We start from the raw sequence: 22,052 nt of genomic DNA, 5'->3' as shown, positions 1-22,052 counted from the left end.
CTATGCCCTTATCATCCATATGCTTATCCAATAAATTTTTAAATGCCCTCAATGTTGGCGTGTTCACTACTGTTGCAGGTAGGGCATTCCACGGCCTCACCACTCTTTGCGTAAAAAACCCACCTCTGACCTCTGTCCTATATCTATTACCCCTCAATTTAAGGCTATGTCCCCTCGTGCTAGCCACCTCCATCCGCTGGAGAAGGCTCTCGCTGTCCACCCTATCTAACCCCCTGATCATTTTGTATGCTTCTATTAAGTCACCTCTTAACCTTCTTCTCTCTAACGAAAACAACCTCAAGTCCATCAGCCTTTCCTCATAAGATTTTCCCTCCATACCAGGCAACATCCTGGTAAATCTCCTCTGCACCCGTTCCAAAGCCTCCACGTCCTTCCTATAATGAGGCGACCAGAACTGTACGCAATACTCCAAATGCGGCCGTACCAGAGTTTTGTACAACTGCAACATGACCTCATGGCTCCGGAACTCAATCCCTCTACCAATAAAGGCCAACACACCATAGGCCTTCTTCACAACCCTATCAACCTGGGTGGCAACTTTCAGGGATCTATGTACATGGACACCGAGATCCCTCTGCTCATCCACACTACCAAGAATTTTACCATTAGCCAAATATTCCGCATTTCTGTTATTCTTTCCAAAGTGAATCACCTCACACTTCTCCACATTAAACTCCATTTGCCACCTCTCAGCCCAGCTCTGCAGCTTATCTATGTCCCTCTGTAACCTGCAACATCCTTCCGCACTGTCTACAACTCCACCGACTTTAGTGTCGTCTGCAAATTTACTCACCCATCCTTCTGCGCCCTCCTCTAGGTCATTTATAAAAATGACAAACAGCAACGGCCCCAGAACAGATCCTTGTGGTACGCCACTCGTAACTGAACTCCATTCTGAACATTTCCCATCAACTACCACTCTCTGTCTTCTTTCAACTAGCCAATTTCTGATCCACATCTCTAAATCACCCTCAATCCCCAGCCTCCGTATTTTCTGCAATAGCCGACCGTGGGGAACCTTATCAAACGCTTTACTGAAATCCATATACACCACATCAACTGCTCTACCCTCGTCTACCTGTTCAGTCACCTTCTCAAAGAACTCGATAAGGTTTGTGAGGCATGACCTACCCTTCACAAAACCATGCTGACTGTCCCTAATCATATTATTCCTATCTAGATGATTATAAATCGTATCTTTTATAATCCTCTCCAAGACTTTACCCACCACAGACGTTAGGCTCACCGGCCTATAGTTACCGGGGTTATCTCTACTCCCCTTCTTGAACAAAGGGACCACATTTGCTATCCTCCAGTCCTCTGGCACTATTCCTGTAGCCAATGATGACCTAAAAATCAAAGCCAAAGGCTCAGCAATCTCTTCCCTGGCTTCCCAGAGAATCCTAGGATAAATCCCATCCGGCCCCGGGGACTTATCTATTTTCACCTTGTCCAGAATTGCCAACACTTCTTCCCTACGCACCTCAATGCCATCTATTCTAATAGCCTGGGTCTCAGCATTCTCCTCCACAATATTATCTTTTTCTTGAGTGAATACTGACGAAAAGTATTCATTTAGTATCTCGCTTATCTCCTCAGCCTCCACACACAACTTCCCACCACTGTCCTTGACTGGCCCTACTCTTACCCTAGTCATTCTTTTATTCCTGACATACCTATAGAAAGCTTTTGGGTTTTCCTTGACCCTACCTGCCAAAGACTTCTCGTGTCCCCTCCTTGCTCGTCTCAGCTCTCTCTTTAGATCCTTCCTCGCTTCCTTGTAACTATCAAGCGCCCCAACTGAAACTTCACGCCTCATCTTCACATAGGCCTCCTTCTTCCTCTTAACAAAAGATTCCACTTCTTTGGTAAACCACGGTTCCCTCGCTCGACCCCTTCCTCCCTTCCTGACTGGTACGTACTGATCAAGAACATGCAATAGCTGTTCCTTGAACAAGCTCCACATATCCAGTGTGCCCAACCCTTGCAACCTACTTCTCCAACCAACACATCCTAAGTCATGTCTAATGGCATCATAATTGCCCTTCCCCCAGCTATAACTCTTGCCCTGCGGGGTATACTTATCCCTTTCCATCACTAACGTAAAGGTCACCGAATTGTGGTCACTGTTTCCAAAGTGCTCACCTACCTCCAGATCTAACACCTGGCCTGGTTCATTACCCAAAACCAAATCCAATGTGGCCTCGCCTCTTGTTGGCCTGTCAACATATTGTGTCAGGAAACCCTCCTGCACACATTGTACAAAGAACGACCCATCTAATGTACTTGAACTATATCTTTTCCAGTCAATATTTGGAAAGTTAAAGTCTCCCATAACAACTACCCTGTTACTTTCGCTCTTTTCCAGAATCATCTTCGCCATCCTTTCCTCTACATCCCTAGAACTATTAGGTGGCCTATAGAAAACTCCCAACAGGGTGACCTCTCCTTTCCTGTTTCTAACCTCAGCCCATACTACCTCAGAAGAAGAGTCCCCATCTAGCATCCTTTCCGCCACCGTAATACTGTCCTTGACTAGCAGCGCCACACCTCCCCCTCTTTTGCCCCCCTTCTCTGAGCTTACTAAAACACCTAAACCCCGGAACCTGCAACAACCATTCCTGTCCCTGCTCTATCCATGTCTCTGAAATGGCCACAACATCGAAGTCCCAGGTACCAACCCATGCTGCCAGTTCCCCTACCTTATTTCGTATACTCCTGGCATTGAAGTAGACACACTTCAAACCACCTACCTGAACACTACATTCTGGTAGAATTTTGCAAGAGGTTTGCAGACTGGTTGGTACCGCTGTTGGTGGAGATATTTGAGGATGCGGTACTGGAGACAATGAGGCAGGCATCCACTTTGCTGTTATTAAAGGGCCTGCAGAGTGCAGGTCATACCGGCCGATATCTCTACTAAGTGTGGATTCCAAGATTCTTGCTAAGCTGCTGCTGCTCAGGTTAGAGGGGTTTCTTCAACAGGTGGTTGGTGAGAACCAGACAGAGTTTGTAAAGGGTAGGCAATTGTTTTGAATGTGCGGCATCTGTTGAACCTGTGCGCACCCTGTCGGGGGGGGGGGGGGGGGGGGGGGGGGGGGGGAGATGGCTATTGTGGCACTGGATGCAGAGAAGGCCTTCAAAAGAGTGGTGTGCAGTTATTTGTTTGCAGTGTTGAAACGGTTTGAGGTAAGGCCAAAGTAGGTTAAGTCATTCTACAGGGAGCCTAAGGTGAGTGACCGTACAAATGATTTGAATTTGGGATATTTTAAGTTGAAAAATGAAAATCGCTTATTGTCACGAGTAGGCTTCAATGAAGTTACTGTGAAAAGCCCCTAGTCGCCACATTCCGGCGCCTGTCCGGGGAGGCTGGTACGGGAAACGAACCGTGCTGCTGGCCTGCTTGGTCTGCTTTAAAAGCCAGCGATTTAGCCCAGTGAGCTAAACCAGCCAGTTTAAACCAGTTGTAGAGGGGAATGACGTAGGAGTGTTCTATGTTCCCCCTTGTTTGTGCCAGCGGTAGAGCCACTGGCCAGCATGTTGAGGTAGTCAAATAATGGCAGGGGCTGGAAAGGTGGAGGGTGGGGGGGGGGGGGGGGGGAGGCGTGGAGCATAGGTTGTCCAAATATGCTGATGACATTTTGTATATCTCAGACCCAGTCCCCAGTGCGGGATATAATGGGGCTGCTGGCTAGATTTGGGGCTTTCGCAGGATAGCAACTGAACTTGGAGAAGAGCGAGTGCTTTTCGGTCTCTTCTGCTTTTCGAATTTGGAGGTGGAGATCACTGTTGCACGTTTTACTTGAGTGTATTACGCATTTATTGGAGTGTATTAACATGCCTCCATTTAAAGGCCGTGTGCTTAACACTACTACAGCTCTGTGTATGTAATTTCAGCTCAGAGTCGCCAGGTGCCGTATTTAGACACTTCACAAGTATTTCAAGGTCAGGTTCAAAGTAATAAAACTATACATCGATTAGTAAGTTCAAACGATTGTTATTTATTATACAAATATAATAAATACGCATGCATACGCTAAAGACTAATACTTATTTCTACTATTAAACGACTAAATACTTATCTAAGTAGGAACCAGCAAGGTCAGGGGACAAGGCCTTTGTTACTTTCTGGGCTGCACCTTCTGTTCTCTAATAGTCGAATAATGTATAAGCAATGCCGGGTTCACGTAGCGAGCGTCGTTTTGGCACTTACTGAACGATGGCTGGTGCTCAACGACCGGTGATGAAAGACAGGATCTGGAGGCTGGAGTCGGAGTCAGAACAGCAAGCCGGAGCAACAACAGACAGCGAGGCCGGAGCAAAACATACAGAACCATGTGCGGGGTCTACCTTTATAGGTCCCCCAATGTCCGTGCCTTTTCGGGGCGGGCCTTTACCTGCCATGTATCTTACAAATCCCCCAATCTGAGGGTCTCTTCTCGATGGGTGGGGCGGTCTCTAGGGTCTTTTGTGATGGATACTTCTGGTGCCGTTTCGTCTGGGCGTCCACTCAAAGTATCCATTCAAACCCAAATGTTGCTATTGTGTGGGCCCAGATCTGGATCGCCTCATTACTATGCAAAGCGTCTTGCTATTTACACCTTTGGTTGAGATCTTTCACCTGGCCATAAACTAGTTTCGATACGTGCAGAATGCTAATTAGCCTTTGCAAACTGCTTGTCCTGGCTAAGACTGTTTTCTCCCTACAGCCTTAGCAGTTCTCCATTTTGTTAGCCCAGTGTCCATCTTAGGTGGCTACATTACCCACTTGATAAATCACAGATGCAGGTAGTTTAAGATTGCACCCAGCTCCATAAATTGAACTTAACGAGCCTGGTGGGGTGGGTCAAGACAGATCTACAGAGGTCTGACAGCCTCCCTCTATCATTAGCAGGCCGTGTTCAATCGGTAAAGATGAATATTTTACCCTGGTTTTAATTTGTACTTCAATACTGCCCTTTTTTTTTTGTCGAATGCATTTTTTCTGGGAGTGGAGCAGCTGGTAATGTTATTTATTTGGGTGGACAAGCGGAAACGGTGCTTCAGAGAGGACGACAATTGGGGTTTGGCACTGACGAATTTGGCACTGACGAAGGAATGCAAAGAAGGTGCTGGTGTAAGGAGTTGGGTTGTGGGTGCTGGTAACTGCACCACTTCCGTTCTCTCCAGGGAAATACTCGGGCAATCCAATGGTGGTTGCTACACTGAGGATTTGGAGGCAATTTCAGCATCATTTTAAACTAGGGGCTGTGTCGAAAATGGCGCTGATCTGTGCAAACCACCTGTTTGAACTGCCCAGATTAGATGCTAGGATTCGGGGCTGGGAGGACAGGGGGTAGTAGGAATGAGGGGCGGGATTCTCCGACCCCCCGCCGGGTCAGAGAATCGCCGGGGGCGGTGTGAATCCCGCTCCGACGCCGGATGCCAAATTCTCTGGCGCCGGCTTTTGGGCGGGGATCGCGTCGCACTGGTTGGGGGCCGTTGGCAGTGGCCCCCTCCAGCGATTCTCCAGGCCCCGATGGGCCGAGCGGCCGCCCGTTTGCGGCTGGCCCTCCCGGCGTGAAATGGACCAGGTCCATACCGACGGGACCTGGCTTCGAGGGCGGCCTGCGGAGTCCCCAGGGGCGGCGCGGGGGGATCCGGCACCGGGGGACCCCCCAGGGTGGTTCGGCCTGCGATCGGGGCCCACCGATCTGCAGGTGGGCCTGTGCCATGGCAGCACTCTTTCCCTCCGCGCCGGCCTGTGTAAGGCTCCGCAATGGCCGGTGCGGAGAAGAAGCCCCTGCGCATTCGCAGGAATCATGGCAGCGGTTCTGCGCATGCACCAGAACACACTGCCGCTCCTGCGTATGCACCAACTCGCACCGACCGGCGGAGTTCCCGGTGATGCCGCCCTCCACGCTGTTGGGGAGAGTGCTGCAGATGGCAGTTATGGAGCAGGGAGGTACCTGGGAGATCTATGGGAGCATTCTGCAGGATGATATGGCAGCACTGGAACTTATTAAGGCCAAGTGGGAGGAGGAGTTGGAAATGGCACTGGCAGAGGGGGTGTGGTGTGAAGTGTTGCATAGGGGGAACTCCACAACTTTGTGTGCGGAATTAGGATTGATTCAATTAAAATTGGTGTATAGAGACATTTAACGGGTTCGATGAGCAGTGTGGGAGGGATCCGGCCAATCATGTCCAGATGTTCTGGTCTTGCCCTGAGTTGGGGAGGTTTGGGCGTTCATTCTTCAACACCATGTTGGCAAATTTGGCAAATAGATTTGGAGCCAATTTTAGAGGGTTCAATTTTAGAGGGTTCCAATTTTAGAAGAGTGGCAGCATGGTGGCGCAGGGGTTAGCCCTGCTGCCTCACAGCGCCGAGGTCCCAGGTTCGATCCCGGCTCTGGGTCACTGTCCGTGTGGAGTTTGCACATTCTCCCTGTGTTTGCGTGGGTTTCGCCCCCACAACCCAAAGATATGCAGGCTAGGTGGATTGGCCATTCTAAGGTGCCCCTTAACTGGAAAAAAATGAATTGGGTATTCTAAATTTATATAAAAAAAGAGTGGCAGCAGTATATATCTATTTTTTGAAGGGCCAAACGGGTGACTAATCTTTCTGCTTTTATATTTATTTATTTTTGTCTCCTTTTAAATTTCTTTTGGAATTCAGATCAGAGGGGATGGAAGCTAGGGAAGTTGCATGCTCCTCCTGTAGGATGTGGGTGGTGAGGGACACCACTAGTGTCCGCGCTGACTACACCTGCGGGAAGCGAATCCAACTTCAGCCCTTCAGAGACCACGTTAGGGAACTGAAGCTGCAGCTGGATGAACTTCACATCATCTGAGAGGCAGAGGGGGTGATAGAGAGGAGTTACAGGGCGGTAGCCACACCGAAGATTCAGGACAAGAGTAGCTGGGTTACAGTCGGGGGAAGGAAAGGGAACAGGCAGACAGTGCAGGGATCCCCGGTGGCTGTTCCCCTTCAAAAGAATTATACCGTTTTGGATGCTGTTTGGGGAGGGGGTACCTGCCGGGGGAAGGCCATAGCGGCAAGGTCACTGGCACTGAACCTGGCTCAGAAAGGAAGGGGGCGAATTAAAAAGCGATAGTGATAGGAGATTCAATGGTTAGGGGAATGGATAGGAGATTCTGTGGTCGCGACCGAGACTCCCGGAAGGTATGTTGCCTCCCGGGTGCCAGGGTCAGACATGTCTCGGATCGAGTCTGTAGGATTCTTAAGGCGGAGGATGAGCAACCAGAAGTTGTGGTGCACATAGGCACCAACAACATAGCTAAGAAAAGGGATGAGGATCTAAAAAGTGATTTTAGGAAGTTAGGTTGGAAGCTAAAGAACACGACAAGCAGAGTAGTTATCTCAGGATTGCTACCGGTGCCATGTGCAAGTGAGGCAAGGAACAGGGAGCAAGTGCAGCTCACCACGTGGCTACAGGATTGGTGTAGGACGGAAGGCTTCAGATATGCAGATCATCAGGATGCCTTCTGGGGAAGGTGGGACCTGTACATGAAGGATGGGTTGCACCTAAACTGAAGGGGCACCAATATTCTGGGCAGGAGGTTTTCGGGAGAATTTAAACTTGTTTGGCAGGGGGATGGGAACCAGAGCTACGATCAGAGGATAGGGTAGCTGTTGAATGGGCAGAAATAGAATGCAGCAAGTCTGTGAGGAAGGATAGACAGTTGATAGGGCAAAGTTGCACTCAGTGGAATGGGTTAAAGTGTGTCTGTTTCAATGCAAGGAGTGTCAGGAAAAAGGGAGATGAACTTAGAGCATGGATCAGTACTTGGAACTACGATGTTGTGGCCATTATGGAGATGTAGATTTCACAGGGGCAGCATTATGGGCCAGGATTTAGAGAACACCAAAGTATATCATGGAGTTCACCTGACCCACAACTTTGAATAGATTTTAGTTATGGGCAGCACAAGGGTCCACTTTACAGGTGTGATGCAAAAGAGATCTAAAGTGTTTTTAAACAAAAACAATGTTTATTGTATGAATCCAATTTTATAAACACACAGTAAACATCTTATTAACTACCAATACTGATACCACCCCCCCCCCCAAAGATGTAATACTCTATAGTTAACCCTTAGTAACTTTCCTAACAACATCCTTTTTGACAAAGACAGTAGGTTTGCATTCCTTACAGAGACAGGTATTACTTTGAAATCATCAAGTGATCTGGAGACATTCTTTAACATGCAGAGAGAGAGAGACCGAAATACACCTCCTTGGTTTGAATGCAGCTCTCCAACTGAAAACGAAACTAAAACTCAGATCAAAAAACAGCTTCCAGCTTGAAACGAAAGTAAAAAGCAGAGCCAGAGCCCAGCTCCACCCACACACTAACATCACTGCAGCCATTTGAGAAGACAAATATTTCTTAAAGCGACATTCCCATGCCAGCAGGAATGGTTGTTAGACATTCCGGGGATTAGACGTTTTAAGAAGAATAGGGAGGGGGGTAAAAGAGGAGTTGCACTGTTAATTGAGGAGTGCATCAAAGCTGCAGATTAGGTGGTAGTTGAGAAGGGTTTGTCTACTGAGTAAATATGGGTGGAAGTCAGAAACAAGAAAGGAGCAGTCACTTTATTGGGACTTTTCTATAGACCCCCCCAATAGCAGCAGAGAGATGGAGGAACAGATTGGGCGGCAAATCTTGGAAAGGTGCAGAAGTAGCAGTGTTATTGTCATAGTTGACTTCAACTTCCCCAATATTGACTGGAACCTCCTTACTGCAAATGATTTGGATGGAGCCGATTTTGCCGGTGTGTCCAGGAAGGATTCCTGACTCAAATATGTAGATAGACCGACTAAGGGGGAGGGCCATATTGGATTTGGTGCTTGGCAACGAACCAGGCCAGGTGTCAGATATCTCGGTGGGAGAGCATTTTGGTGACAGTGACCACAACTCCTTGACCTTTACATAGTCATGGAGAGGGATAGGAACAGACAGTATGGGAAGGTATTTAATTGGGGGAGGCGAAATTATACTGTTATTTGACATAGGAGCATAAATTGGGAACAGCTGTTCTCAGGGAAATGCACAACAGTAATGTGGGGGTTGTTTAAGGAGCACTTGCTGTGAGTGCTGGATAGTTTTGTCCCACTGAGACAAGGACGGAATGGTAAGGTGAAGGAGCCTTCGATGACAAGAGAAGTGGAGCTTCTTGTCAAGGGGAAGAAGGAAGCTTCCTAAGGTTGAGGAAGCAAGGATCTGGCACGGCTCTAGAGGGTTACAAGGTAGCCAGGAAGGAACTCAAAAATGGACTGAGGAGAGCTAGAAGGGGGCATGAAAAAACCCTGGTGGGAAGGATTAGGGAAAACCCCAAGGCATTCTACACTTATGTGAGAAATAAGAGGATGATCAGAATGAGAGTAGGGCCGATCAGGGATAGTGGAGGGAACTTGTGCCTAGAGTCTGAGGGAATATGGTGCTTCAGTATTCACTAGAGAGAGGGACCTTGTTGCTCGTGAGAAAAGTGTGAACCAGGTTAATAGACTCAAACAGGTTGATATTAAGAAGGAGGATGTGCTGGAAATTTTGAAAAGCATCAGGATAGAAAAGTGAAAAGCATCAGGATAGAAAAGTCCCCTTGGCTTGACAAGGTATACCTAATGTTACGACTGGAAGCGAGGGAGGAGCTTGCTGCGCCATTGGCGATATTCTTTGCGTCCTTACTCTCCACTGGAATAGTACCGGATGATTGGAGGGAGGCGAATGTTACTCTCCTGTTCAAGAAAGGGAATAGGGATATCCCTGGGAATTACAGACGAGTCAGTCTCCCGACTATGAGAGATAGGATTTGTGATTAATTAGAAAAACATAGTTTGATTAAACATAGTCAGCATGGCTTTGTGAGGGGCAGGTCATGTCTCACAAGCCTCATTGAATTCTTTCAGGATGTGACGAGACACATTGATGAAGGTCGGGCAGGGGATGTGGTGTATATGGATTTCAGTGAGGCATTTGATAAGCTTCCCCATGATAGGCTCATTCAGAAAGTCAAGAGGCATGGGAAACAGGGAAATTTGATGTCTGGATACAGAATTGGCTGGCCGAAAGAATACAGCGAGTGATAGTGGATGGAAAATATTCCACCTGGAGGTCAGTGGCCAGTGGTGTCCTACAGGGATCTGTTCTGGGACCTCTGTGGTTTTATAAATGACTTGGATGAGGAAGTGGAAGGTGGGTTAGTAAGTTTGCCGATGACACGAAGGTTGGTGGAGTTGTAGATAGTGTCGAGGGCTGTTGCAGGTTACAACAGGACATTGACAGGATACAGAGCTAGGCTGAGAAGTTGCAGATGGAGTTCAGCGTAGATAAATGTGAAGTGATTCATTTTGGAATGTCGAATTTAAATGCTGAATACAGGATTAAAAGCAGGATTCTTGGAAGTGTGGAGGAACAGAGGGATCTTGGGGTCCACGTACATAGATCCCTCAAAGTTGCCACCAAGGTTGGTAGGGTTGTTAAGAAGGAGTATGGTGTGTTGGCTTTCATTAACAGGGGAATTGAGTTTAAGAAGTGTGAGGTTTTGCTGCATAGAATCATAGAATATACAGTGCAGAATGAGGCCATTCAGCCCATTGAGTCTGCACTGTCCCTTGGAAAGAGCACCCGACTTAAACCCCACACCTCCACCCTATCCCCGTAACCCAGTAACCGCACCTAACCTTTTTGGACACTAAGGGAATTTAGAATAGCCAATCCACCTAACCCGCACATCTTTGGACTGTGGGCGGAAACTGGAGCACCCGGAGGAAACCCACGCACATGCGGGGAGAACGTGCAAACTCCACACAGACAGTGACCCAAGCCGGGAATCGAACCTGGGATCCTGGAGCTGTGAAGGAACTGTTCTAACCACGATGCTACCGTGCTGCAGCTTTATAAAACCCTTGTTAGACCACACTTGGAATATTGTGCCCAGTTCGGGTTGCATCAACATAGGAAGGATGCGGATGCTTTGAAGAGGGTGCAGAGGAGATTTACCAGGATGCTGCCTGGACTGGAGGGCATGACGTATGAAGAAAGGTTGATAGAGCTAGGGCTTTTCACACTGGAGCGAAGAAGGAAGAGAGGTGACATGATAGAGGTGTACAAGGTGATGAGAGGCATGGACAGAGTGGATAGCCAGAGAGTTTTCCCCAGGGTGGAGATGGCTGTCATGTGGGGACATAATATTAAGGTGATTGGAGGAAGGTAGAGGGGAGATATCAGGGGAAGATTCTTTACACAGAGTGGTGGGTGCGTGGAATGCACTGCCAGCAGAAGTGGTGGAGTCGGAGTCATTAGGGACATTTAAGTGACTCTTGGACAGGCACATGGACAGCAGTAATTTGAAGGGGTGCAGGTTAGGTTGATTTTAAGATTAGGATAAATGGTCGGCACAACGTTGTGGGCCGAAGGGCTTGTACTGTTCTGTACTGTTCCATGTTCCATGAGCCCAATCCCCTTGGGGCCATATATAGCATGTTGGACCTGCAGGAGCTGCAGACCGTGGCGGATGTTAAAGCCTTTGCCTCGCTAATTGCTCACAGGCAGGTTCTGTTGGGGTGGAGGTCAGCTTCTCTGCTCTGTGCCTCAGTGTGGCTGGGGAACTTAATGGAACTCCTGTCGCTTGAAAAAATTATGTTCACCTTGAGTGACGCGATCGAGGGGTTCTTCAATTTGCATTTCAAGGAAAATTATCTTTATTAGTGTCACAAGTAGGCTTCCATTAACACAGCAATGAAGTTATTGTGCAAATTTCTAGTCACCACATTCGGATGCCTGTTCGGGTATACTGAGGGAACATTCAGACTGTTCAATCCACCTAACTTGCACGTCTTTGGACTGGTGGAGGAAACCAGAGCACCCGGAGGAAATCCACGCAGACACTGGGAGAACGTGCAGACTCCGCAGAGACAGTGACCAAGCCGAGAATCGATCCCAGATCCCAGGCGGGAAGCAACAGCTGTTCGGGGGAGGGGGGGCGGGTGAGGGAGTAGGGTCTGGGGGCGCATGTTGTTTTCTCATTGTACATGTTTTGTTTGGCATGGGGTGTGTGCTCACTCTTATGTATAAAATATTAAAAATCTTAATAAAAATATTTGAAGAAGAAAAATAATTTAATTTATCCCATTTCAAGTCTATATGAAGATTAATGTCCCCATGATTACTGGATTACACTTGTTACAAAGACTTTTATTTCTTGACTTTTACTCTGCCAGACACTAAAGCAACCATTGAGAAGCCTGTAAACTCCATCCAATGTTTTTAATTCCTTGCTGTTTCTTAACCACAACCAAACTGATTGTGGTTCCACTGACCCAAGATCCTTTCCCTCTCCTGCCTCTCCCTATTCCTCTCCAGTAGCATTTTTGCTCTTGTGTAAATTTTCTGCTGCGGCCATCTAGAGTTTATATAGATCAGTCACAACCTCCATCCCTTATATGTATGTATATCCTTTTTAAAAATATATATTTTTATTAAAGTTTTGCAAAATCTTTCATTATAAACAATAGTAATAATAATTACACAACAAAATAGAGTGAACATTAACATACCCCACGCGACTCAGTCTTCCCACACCCTCCCAACGGAACACTCACTCCACCCCCACCCCCCCCCCCCCCCCCCCGATGGATTGCTGCTGACATTTTAATTGTCCCCGAGAAAGTCGATGAACGGTATTATGCACCTGCTCAACAGCAGCAGCTCTGTACACTTGGCAAAATTATTGACACACATCAGTAGGCATCTGTTTGTGGTGTTGTCCCTTGCTTCTCCCGGATGGATTTCACTGCCGTCGTTGTCTCGTGCTAACTTCCGCTTCAGCCGGCCCTCCCGTCTTCCCCTTTTTCCCTGTTCCTGTGGATGCCACGTTTGTTAGCGTTTCCCTGCCTCCCCCTCCCTGGCTCTCCTCTATTGTTCCCTGTCTCTTCCAACTTCTGCCCCCCCCCCCCACCTGCGGTTCGCCTTTCTTTTCTCTTAGGTTTAGCTGCCATCCCCCCGCCCCCCCCCCCCCCCCCCACCCCCCCCCCGGCCTATCCCCACCTATCCCTTCCTCCCCTGCCTCGGCTACTTTCCCCTGTTTCTTGGCTACCTGGCTATTCTTCTGCTTGTTTGTTGGCCACAAATAGGTCCCGGAAAAATTGGGTGAACGGCTTCCACGTTCTGTGGAAGCCATCGTCCAACCCTCGGATGTCGAATTTGATTTTCTCCATTTGGAGAGATTCCGAGAGGTCGGACAGCCAGTCTGCAGCTTTGGGTGGTGCTGCTGACCGCCAGCCGAACAGAATTCCATGGTGGGCGATCAGAGGGGCAAATGCAAGGGCGTCTGCCCTCCTCCCCAGGAATGGATCTATCTGGTCCAAAACCCCGAAGACCACCACTTTTGGGCTCCACCCTCACACCCACCACTTTGGACATTGCCTCGAAGAAGGCTGTCCAGTACTCCACAAGTCTGGGGCAAGACTTCTTCACAAAGAGGAACTTCTTCACCCAAAGGGTTGTGAATCTATGGAATTCCTTGCCCACTGAAGCAGTTGAGGCTCCTTCATTACATGTTTTTAAGGTAAAGATAGATAGTTTTTTGAAGAATAAAGGGATTAAGGGTTATGGTGTTCGGGCCGGAAAGTGGAGCTGAGTCCACAAAAGATCAGCCATGATCTAATTGAATGGCGGAGCAGGCTCGAGGGGCCAGATGGCCTACTCCTGCTCCTAGTTCTTATGTTCTTATGTAAGACCAGAACATGTGGTCGTGGTTGGCCGGGCCTCCTTGGCACCGTTCACATCTATCCTCCAACTCAGGGCAGAACCTAGTCATACGGGTTCTTGTTAAGTGGGCTCTCCGTACTATGTTTAGTTGCGTCAGGCTGAGCATTGCGCACGTGGAGGTGGAGTTGACCCGATGCAGTGCTTCGCTCCAAAGTCTCCACCCTATTTCGATCCCCAGGTCCTCCTCCCACTTCATACTTGTTGCGATCAGTACGGTGTCGGCCCCTTCTACCAGTCGGTCATACATGTCGCTACAGTTTCCTTTATCTAGTATGCTTGCATCCAGTAGTTCTTCCAGTAGTGTCTGTCTTGGCGGTTGTGGCTACATCCTTGTCTCATTTCGTAGGAAGATTTTTATTTGCAGGTACCTTAGCTTGTTCCCCCTGGCCAGCTGGAATTTCTCTGTCAGTTCGCCCAGTGTTGTGATCCTTCCGTCCGTGTATAGGTTCCTGACTGTCGGTGTCCCTCTGTCCTGTTTGTGCGGGGGTGGGGGGGGGGGGGTGGGGGTGACTTTCGCCGGCCGCCTCCAAGTCTGCAGCTGCTCTCGCACACCTTTTCCTCCCACGGGCCACTGCTGTCCGGTCCTTTGCGGTTTCTTCTCTTTTTCCCCTGCTCGGACCTCGGGGTGAGTGCTGCATGGGTCCTTTCTTTTTTTTTTTCGTTTTCCCCCTTTCTCTTCTCCCCTCTCTGTTTTTAAAAAAAATGTGCACAAAAGTGATAACCCACAAGGATTAAAACCCCCCCCGGACAAAACAAGCAAAAAAAAAACAAGCAATATATAAGAAAATAAGAAAATACCTAGTTCTGTAGCGGGAGCTGCCCCGTGCACGTCTCCCCCCACCCCCCCCCCCACAAAGTCCTCCCGGAAGTCCTCATGTATGTATATCCTAATAGCTGACAGCAGAAAAGAGGATGGAACTGTGCCTAGCTTTGTGCTCATTTTCTAATCCAATGTGTACAGGTAGAGACTATCGGAGATGCCTATATGGTGGTTGCAGGAGTCCCCGAGAAAACCAAATATCATGCGCACAACATCTGTGACATGGCTTTGGACATGGTACGATCAATAGACCATCTGAAGGATCCATCCACTGGGAGCAATATTCAAATTCGTGTTGGTGAGTCTGTTCCTGGATTGGGAAAGACAAGATTAGGTTGGTGCAACTGAGTAGATACTGATTGGTGGGAGCATTGAGAATGATTTATTGGGAACATTGAGAATGATTTATGAGAGCATTGGGAATAATTAGCAGGAGCATTCAAAATGAAAGGTGGGAGCATTTGGAATGATGCAGGAATGTTAGGAATGAACAGTGGCAACATTGGGAATGATTGGTGGCAACACTGGGAATGCTTGGTGGGAGTATTGGGAATGTCGAGAATGATTTTGGGAACATTGGGAATGAATATTGGAATTGATTTTTGGGAACATTGGGAATAATAAGTGGAGCATTGGGAATGTTTGGAGGGAATGTTGGGAATGATTTGTCAGAACGATGAGAATGACAGTTGGGATTTTGATAAAGGATTAGGAATGTTGGGAATGATTGGTGGGAACATTGGGAATGATTGGACGGAATATTGAGAATGATTAGCCCATCCCATTTACTTCATATTTGCCTCGTTCTAGGTGTTCATTCCGGAATGGTGGTTGCTGGTGTGGTGGGTCACAAGATGCCTCGGTTTGGACTATATGGAGACACTGTACATTCAGCATCAGCCATGGAAAGTAATGGCAAGGTAGGTGCTGAGAATCTGTCACAGTCCATTAGCATGCTCCCACCACCTGGACAATCAAATAATCCCACCCATAGTACAGGTAACACACCTCAGAGTTTAACCCTTTGGTATAATTCTGTTGAGTTTGTGCCACACTGACTCCCAGGCTTGTATATTCTCCAGAAGGTGCTGTATGCACAATTGAACATCATACTCCAGATGACTATAACCAGCTTTTTATACAGCAGTAACATAACTCCCGACACTTGTATTGCAGCTCCTGGAGATAGAGGCCAACATTCCATCAGGCTTTTACACAAACCTTTCTGTCTTCCATGAACTTTTGCTGATCTATTTTCTTGAACCCCTGAATCTATTTTTGAAAACCACTGATTTCCATTCTTAGATCCAGAATGGAAGATCTCACACTTGTCCACATTGAAATCTGTCTGCAGTAGTTTTTCAACCAGTTTTTCAGTTAATCTAACAACTTCCATTTGTAATAGTTACTCGGTTCATCTAGTGTCATCAGAAGGTGAAACCTGCAACTTCAGATGATAGAAATATACATTTATATTCATCACATTGGTGTAGTTTACCGTTTTAAGACAGTTGAAAGTTTGTACAAGGTAGATGGGAACTGATTGGGTGAGGTCCCGGAGGACTGGAGAATTGCTAATGTTGTCCCTTTGTTTAAGAAGGGTAGCAGGGATAATCCAGGGAATTATAGGCCTGTGAGCTTGAGGTCAGTGGTAGGCAAACTGTTGGAGAAGATACTGAGGGATAGGATCTATTCACATTTGGAAGAAAATAGACTTATCAGTGATAGGCAGCATGGTTTATAGAACAGTACAGCACAGAACAGGCCCTTCGGCCCTCGAAGTTGTGCCGAGCAATGATCACCCTACTCAAACCCACGTATCCACCCTATACCCGTAACCCAACAACCCCCCCTAACCTTATTTTTAGGACACTACGGGCAATTTAGCATGGCCAATCCACCTAACCTCACATCTTTGGACTGTGGGAGGAAACCGGAGCACCCGGAGGAAACCCACGCACACACGGGGAGGACGTGCAGACTCCGCACAGACAGTGACCCAGCCGGGAACTGAACCTGGGACCCTGGAGCTGTGAAGCATTTATGCTAACCACCATGCTACCATGCTGCCTTTCGTGAAGGGAAGGTCATGTCTTACAAACCTTATAGAATTCTTTGAGGAAGTGACAAAGTTAATTGATGAGGAAAGGGCTGTAGATGTCATATACATGGACTTCAGTAAAGCATTTGATAAAGTTTCCCATGGCAGGTTGATGGAAAAAGTGAAGTCGTATGGGGTTCAGGGTGTACGAGCTAGATGGATAAAGAACTGGCTGGGCAACAGGAGACAGAGAGTAGTGGTGGAAGGGAGCGTCTCACAATGGAGAAAGGTGACTAGTGGTGTTCCACAGGGATCCGTGCTCCGACCACTGTTGTTTGTGATATACATAAATGATCTGGACGAAGGTATAAGTGGTCTGATGAGCAAGTTTGCTGATGATACATAAATCCCTCAAAGTTGCCACCCAGGTTAATAGGGCTGTTAAGAAGGCATATGGTGTGCTAGCCTTTATAAGTAGGGGGATTGAGTTTCGGAGCCACAAGGTCATGCTGCAGCTGTACCCAACTCTGGTGCAGCCGCTCCTGGAGTATTACGTGCAGTTCTGGTCACCACATTATAGGAAGGATGTGGAAGCTTTGGAAACGGTTCAGAGGAGATTTACTAGGATGTTGCCTGGTATGGAGGGAAGGTCTTACGAGGAAAGGCTCAGGGACTTGAGGTTGTTTTCATTAGAGAGGAGAAGGCTGAGAGGTGACTTAATAGAGACATATAAGATAGTCAGAGGGTTAGATAGGGTGGACAGTGAGAGTCTCTTTCCTCGGATGGTGATGACCAACACGAGGGGACATAGCTTTAAATTGAGGGGTAGTAGATATGGGACAGATGTCAGAGGCAGTTTCTTTACTCAGAGAGTAGTAAGGGTGTGGAACCCCCTGCCTGCAACAGTAGTAGACTCGCCAACTTTAAGGGCATTTAAGTGGTCACTGGATAGACATATGGATGAAAATGGAATAGTGTAGGTCAGATAGGCTTCAGATGGTTTCACAGATCGGCGCAACATCGAGGGCCGAAGGGCCCGTACTGCGCTGTAATGTTCTAAGTTCTATGTTCTATACTAAGATTGGTGGAGTTGCAGATAGTGAGATGGACTGTCAGAGAATACAGCAAAATATAGATAGATTGGAGAGTTGGGCAGAGAAATGGCAGATGGAGTTCAATCCAGGCAAATGCAAGGTGATGCATTTTGGAACATCTAAATCAAGAGCAGACTATATGGTCAATGGAAGAGTCCTGGGGAAAATTGATGTACAGAGAGATCTGGGAGTTCGGGTCCATTGTACCCTGAAGGTGGCAACGCAGGTCGATAGAGTGGTCAAGAAGGCATACAGCATGCTTGCCTTCATCGGACGGGGTATTGAGTACAAGAGTCAGCAGGTCATGTTGCAATTGTATCGGACTTTGGTTAGGCCACATTTGGAATACTGCGTGCAGTTCTGGTCGCCATATTACCAGAAGGATGTGGATGCTTTGGAGAGGGTGCAGAGGAGGTTCACCAGGATGTTGCCTGGTATGGAGGGTGCTAGCTATGAAGAAAGGTTGAGTAGATTAGGATTGTTTTCATTTGAAAGACAGAGGTTGAGGGGAAACCTGATTGAGGTCTACAAAATTATGAGAGGTATGGACAGGGTGGACAGCAACAAGCTTTTTCCAAAAGTGGGGTGTCAATTACAAGAGGTCACGATTTCAAGGTGAGAGGGGAAAAGTTTAAGGGGGATATGCGTGGAAAGTTTTTTACGCAGAGGGTGGTGGGTGCCTGGAATGCTTTGCCAGATATATGAACGGGTGGGAAACAGAGAGAAGTAGACCTTGGAAAATAGGCAACAGGTTTAGATAAAGAATGTGGATCAGCGCAGGCTGGGAGGACCGAAGGGCCTGTTCCTGTGCTGTAATTTTCTTTGTTCTTTGTTGTTCGTTCTTTAAACGAAGTTCTCCAAAACGCAAAACAGGAGCAACTTCCAGGCAGTCCTTTTCTTTGTTCTTTGTTCTAAGGGCACGATTTTCCGCTCCCCACGCCGGGTGGGAGATTCTCCCATTTTTCACGGCGTCCGGTGATTCTCCGGCCCGGATCGGCCAAGCGATCTGCGGTTCCCGACGGCAGCAACCACACCTGGTCGCTGCTGTCGTGAACATGGGCGCCAGATGCTCGTTTGTGGCTTTTGGGGGGCGGAGACGGGAGTGAGCACCGCGGCCGTGCTCGGGAGGGGACTGGCCCGCGATCGGTGCCCACCGATCGTCAGGCCGGCGTCTCAAAGGGATGCACTCTTTCCCCTCCGCCACCCCGCAAGATCAAGCCGCCACGTTTTGCGGGGCAGCGGAGGGGAAGACGGCAACCGTGCATGCGCGGGTTGGAGCTGTCAGCCGTCGTGACATCAGCCGCGCATGCGCGGGTTGGAGCCGGCCAACCTGCGCATGCGCGGCTGACGTCACTTAGGCGCCACCGTTGCGTCATTCTCAGCACGCCGCCTTGACGCAAACGTCAAGGCCCGGCGGCCGAGAATAATGGAGCGCCGCTCCTAGCCCCCCCGGGTGGGGGTGAATCAGGTGCGAGGAGCGGCCTCCGAGGCCGTCGTGAAACTCGGCCGAGTTCACGACGGCCTTCCCGATTCATCGCGGGAGCGGAGAATTTCGCCCTAAGGGTATACTGAGAGCCAGGGCTGTCAGGGGTGATATCAGGAAACTCTTTGTCGGCATCTAGATTATCCTCAAAAGGACAGGAAAAGTCAATTGAACATTTCAAAATCAAAATTGACAGACTTATTGATAAATTGGTGGCTTCCGCTCCCAAATCCCTTGAGATACGTACAGCACCCTGTACACTCCAATCACTTCACCATTGGTCTCCCTGTCTTCAACTGTCTGGACCCCAAACTCGAATTCTCTCACTAAACCTCTCCACCTCACATTCCTCATTCAAAACACTAATTAAAACACTCCTCTGATCAAGTATAAAAACCCTGGTTTAAAATAAATACAGGCAGTGTGTTTACTAAAGCTGTTGTAAAAGGTGAGGGAATGATTGATTCCAACCACTTACTTGGTGACAGATAAAGGGCTGATGGAATGGGTATTAAGATGGAAGAATGGGAGAAGATGGAATGGATTGGGGCTGTTTAGCACACTGGGCAAAATCACTGGCTTTGAAAGCAGACCAAAAATAAATAAAAACAAAATCCATAAAGGACTAGACTGAGGAGGTGCAGGTGAGATGTTTCCCCTAGTTTGAGATGGTTCGAATCCCGTAACAGCCTTCCTGAACAGGCGCCGGAATGTGGTGACTAGGGGTTTTTCACAGTAACTTCATTGAATCTTACTCGTGACAATAAGCAATTTTCATTTCATTTCATATTATGATTGCTGAAGATTCTTTGGAGTGTAGATGATTTGTGAGAGATTGCATTTAGACCTATCGAAGCAGTTCATAGAGATGGATAGCACAGAAAAGGCTTTTAGGCCCATGGAGTCTATGCCGGTAAAAAGCAGGTGGCTAAGCATTCCAATCCCATTTTCCAGCACTTGGCCAGTAGCCTTGTATGTCTTGGCATTGAAAGTGCATTTCAAAATACTTCAGAAATGTTACGATGGTCTCTGTCTCTACCGCTATTTCAGCACTGAGTTCCAGACTTCCATCACCCTCTGGGTAAAAAGTTTTTTTTCACATCCCCTCTAAACCTCCTGCTCCTTAGCTTAAACCTATGCCTCCCGGTCATTGGCCCCTCCACCAGGGGAAAAGTTTCTTCCTTTCTACTCCATCTATGCCCCTCATAATTGTATACATCTTAATCGTGCCCACTCTCCCCTCCTCAGTCTCCTTAACTCCAAGGTAAACAATCCCAGTCTATCCAATTTCTCTTCACAGCTAACTCTCCAGCCCAGGAAACATCGTGGTAAATATTCTCTATGCTCTTTCCAGTGCTATCACATCCCATCATGTATCTTAGTGGGATATAGTTGACGTAATTAATGGGAGGAGCCATGTAGTTGTAGTTTTGCAGTCTTCCAGAATATTGGTCCTTTAGAGGATGAGAAGGGAGATTTAATAATGAGAGATGAGAAGATGCTGAGGATCTGAACAGGTTTTTTGGGTCGGTCTTCAGAGTGGAAATAACATGCCAGCGACTGCAATGAGACTATCACAGGTGAGGACGTGGAGACGATTAGATAAAACAGTACAGCACAGAACAGGCCCTTCGGCCCTCGATGTTGTGCCGAGCAATGATCACCCACTCAAACCCACGTTTTCACGTAGCCCAACAACCCCCCCCTTAACCTTACTTTTTAGGACACTACGGGCAATTTAGCATGGCCAATCCACCTAACCCGCACATCTTTGGACTGTGGGAGGAAACCGGAGCACCCGGAGGAAACCCACGCACACAGGGGGAGGACGTGCAGACTCCACACAGACAGTGACCCAGCCGGGAACCGAACCTGGGATACTGGAGCTGTGAAGCATTTATGCTAACCACCATGCTACCGTGCTGCCATTGTTATGACTAAGGAGGTAGTGATGGGCAAGCTAATGGGCAAACCTCCTGGCCCTGATGGAATGCATCCCAGAGTACTAAAAGAGATGGCTATGGAAATTGCACCAATGTACTAGTGACAATTTACCCAAATTCACGAGAATCTGGGGGTGGTCCCGGTGGATTGGAAATTAGCAAATGTGACACCACTGTTTAAAAAAGAGGTAGGAAGAAAGTGGAGAATTATAGGCCAGTTAGCTTAACTTCGGTAGTAGGGAAGGTGCTGGAATCTTTAATCAAGGAAGAAATAACGAGGCATCTGGATGGAAATTGTCCCATTGGACAGATGCAGCATCGGTTCATAAAGGGCAGGTCGTGCCTCACTAATTCAGTGGAATTTTGTGAGGACATTACCAGTGAGGTAGACAATGGGGAACCAATGGATGTGATATATCTGGGTTTCCAGAAAGCTTTGGATAAACTGCCACACAAAAGATTGCTGCATAAGATAAAGATGCATGTCATTAAGGGTAAAGTAGTAGCATGGATAGAGATAGAGATAGAGATAGAGAAATACAGCACAGAACAGGCCCTTCAGCCCACGATGTTGCGCCGAACCTTTGTCCTAGGTTAATCATAGAATTTTGGACAATTTGTCATGGCCAATCCACCCAACCTGCACATCTTTGGACTGTGGGAGGAAACCGGAGTACCCGGAGGAAACCCACGCAGTCACGGGGAGGATGTGCAGACTCCACACAGACAGTGACCCAAGTCGAAATCGAACTTGGGACCCTGGAGCTGTGAAGCAATTGTGCTATCCACAATGCTACCGTGCTGCCCTTAAGAAGTTAACCTACACTCCCTTATTCTACCCTAATCCAAGTACCTATCCAATAGCCGCTTGAAGGTCC

At 47.9% G+C, this 22,052-nt stretch overlaps 1 protein-coding gene across 1 annotated transcript in view; it reads left to right on the top strand.

The window, feature by feature from the left end:
• Window positions 1-22,052, top strand: part of LOC119965012 (soluble guanylate cyclase 88E-like) — a 678,135-nt gene that overhangs the window by 466,435 nt on the left and 189,648 nt on the right. Inside the window, exons 13-14 of the mRNA XM_038795212.1 lie at window positions 14,755-14,911; window positions 15,424-15,533. Of these exons, the coding sequence (XP_038651140.1) occupies window positions 14,755-14,911; window positions 15,424-15,533 (267 nt within the window). The remainder of the gene's footprint in view (window positions 1-14,754; window positions 14,912-15,423; window positions 15,534-22,052) is intronic.

The sequence above is a fragment of the Scyliorhinus canicula genome, chromosome 4 (assembly GCF_902713615.1).
Source record: "Scyliorhinus canicula chromosome 4, sScyCan1.1, whole genome shotgun sequence".
Lineage (NCBI taxonomy): Eukaryota > Metazoa > Chordata > Chondrichthyes > Carcharhiniformes > Scyliorhinidae > Scyliorhinus > Scyliorhinus canicula.
The sequence above is the reverse complement of the archived record's forward strand: the minus strand, read 5'-3'. Positions and strand labels throughout refer to the sequence as shown.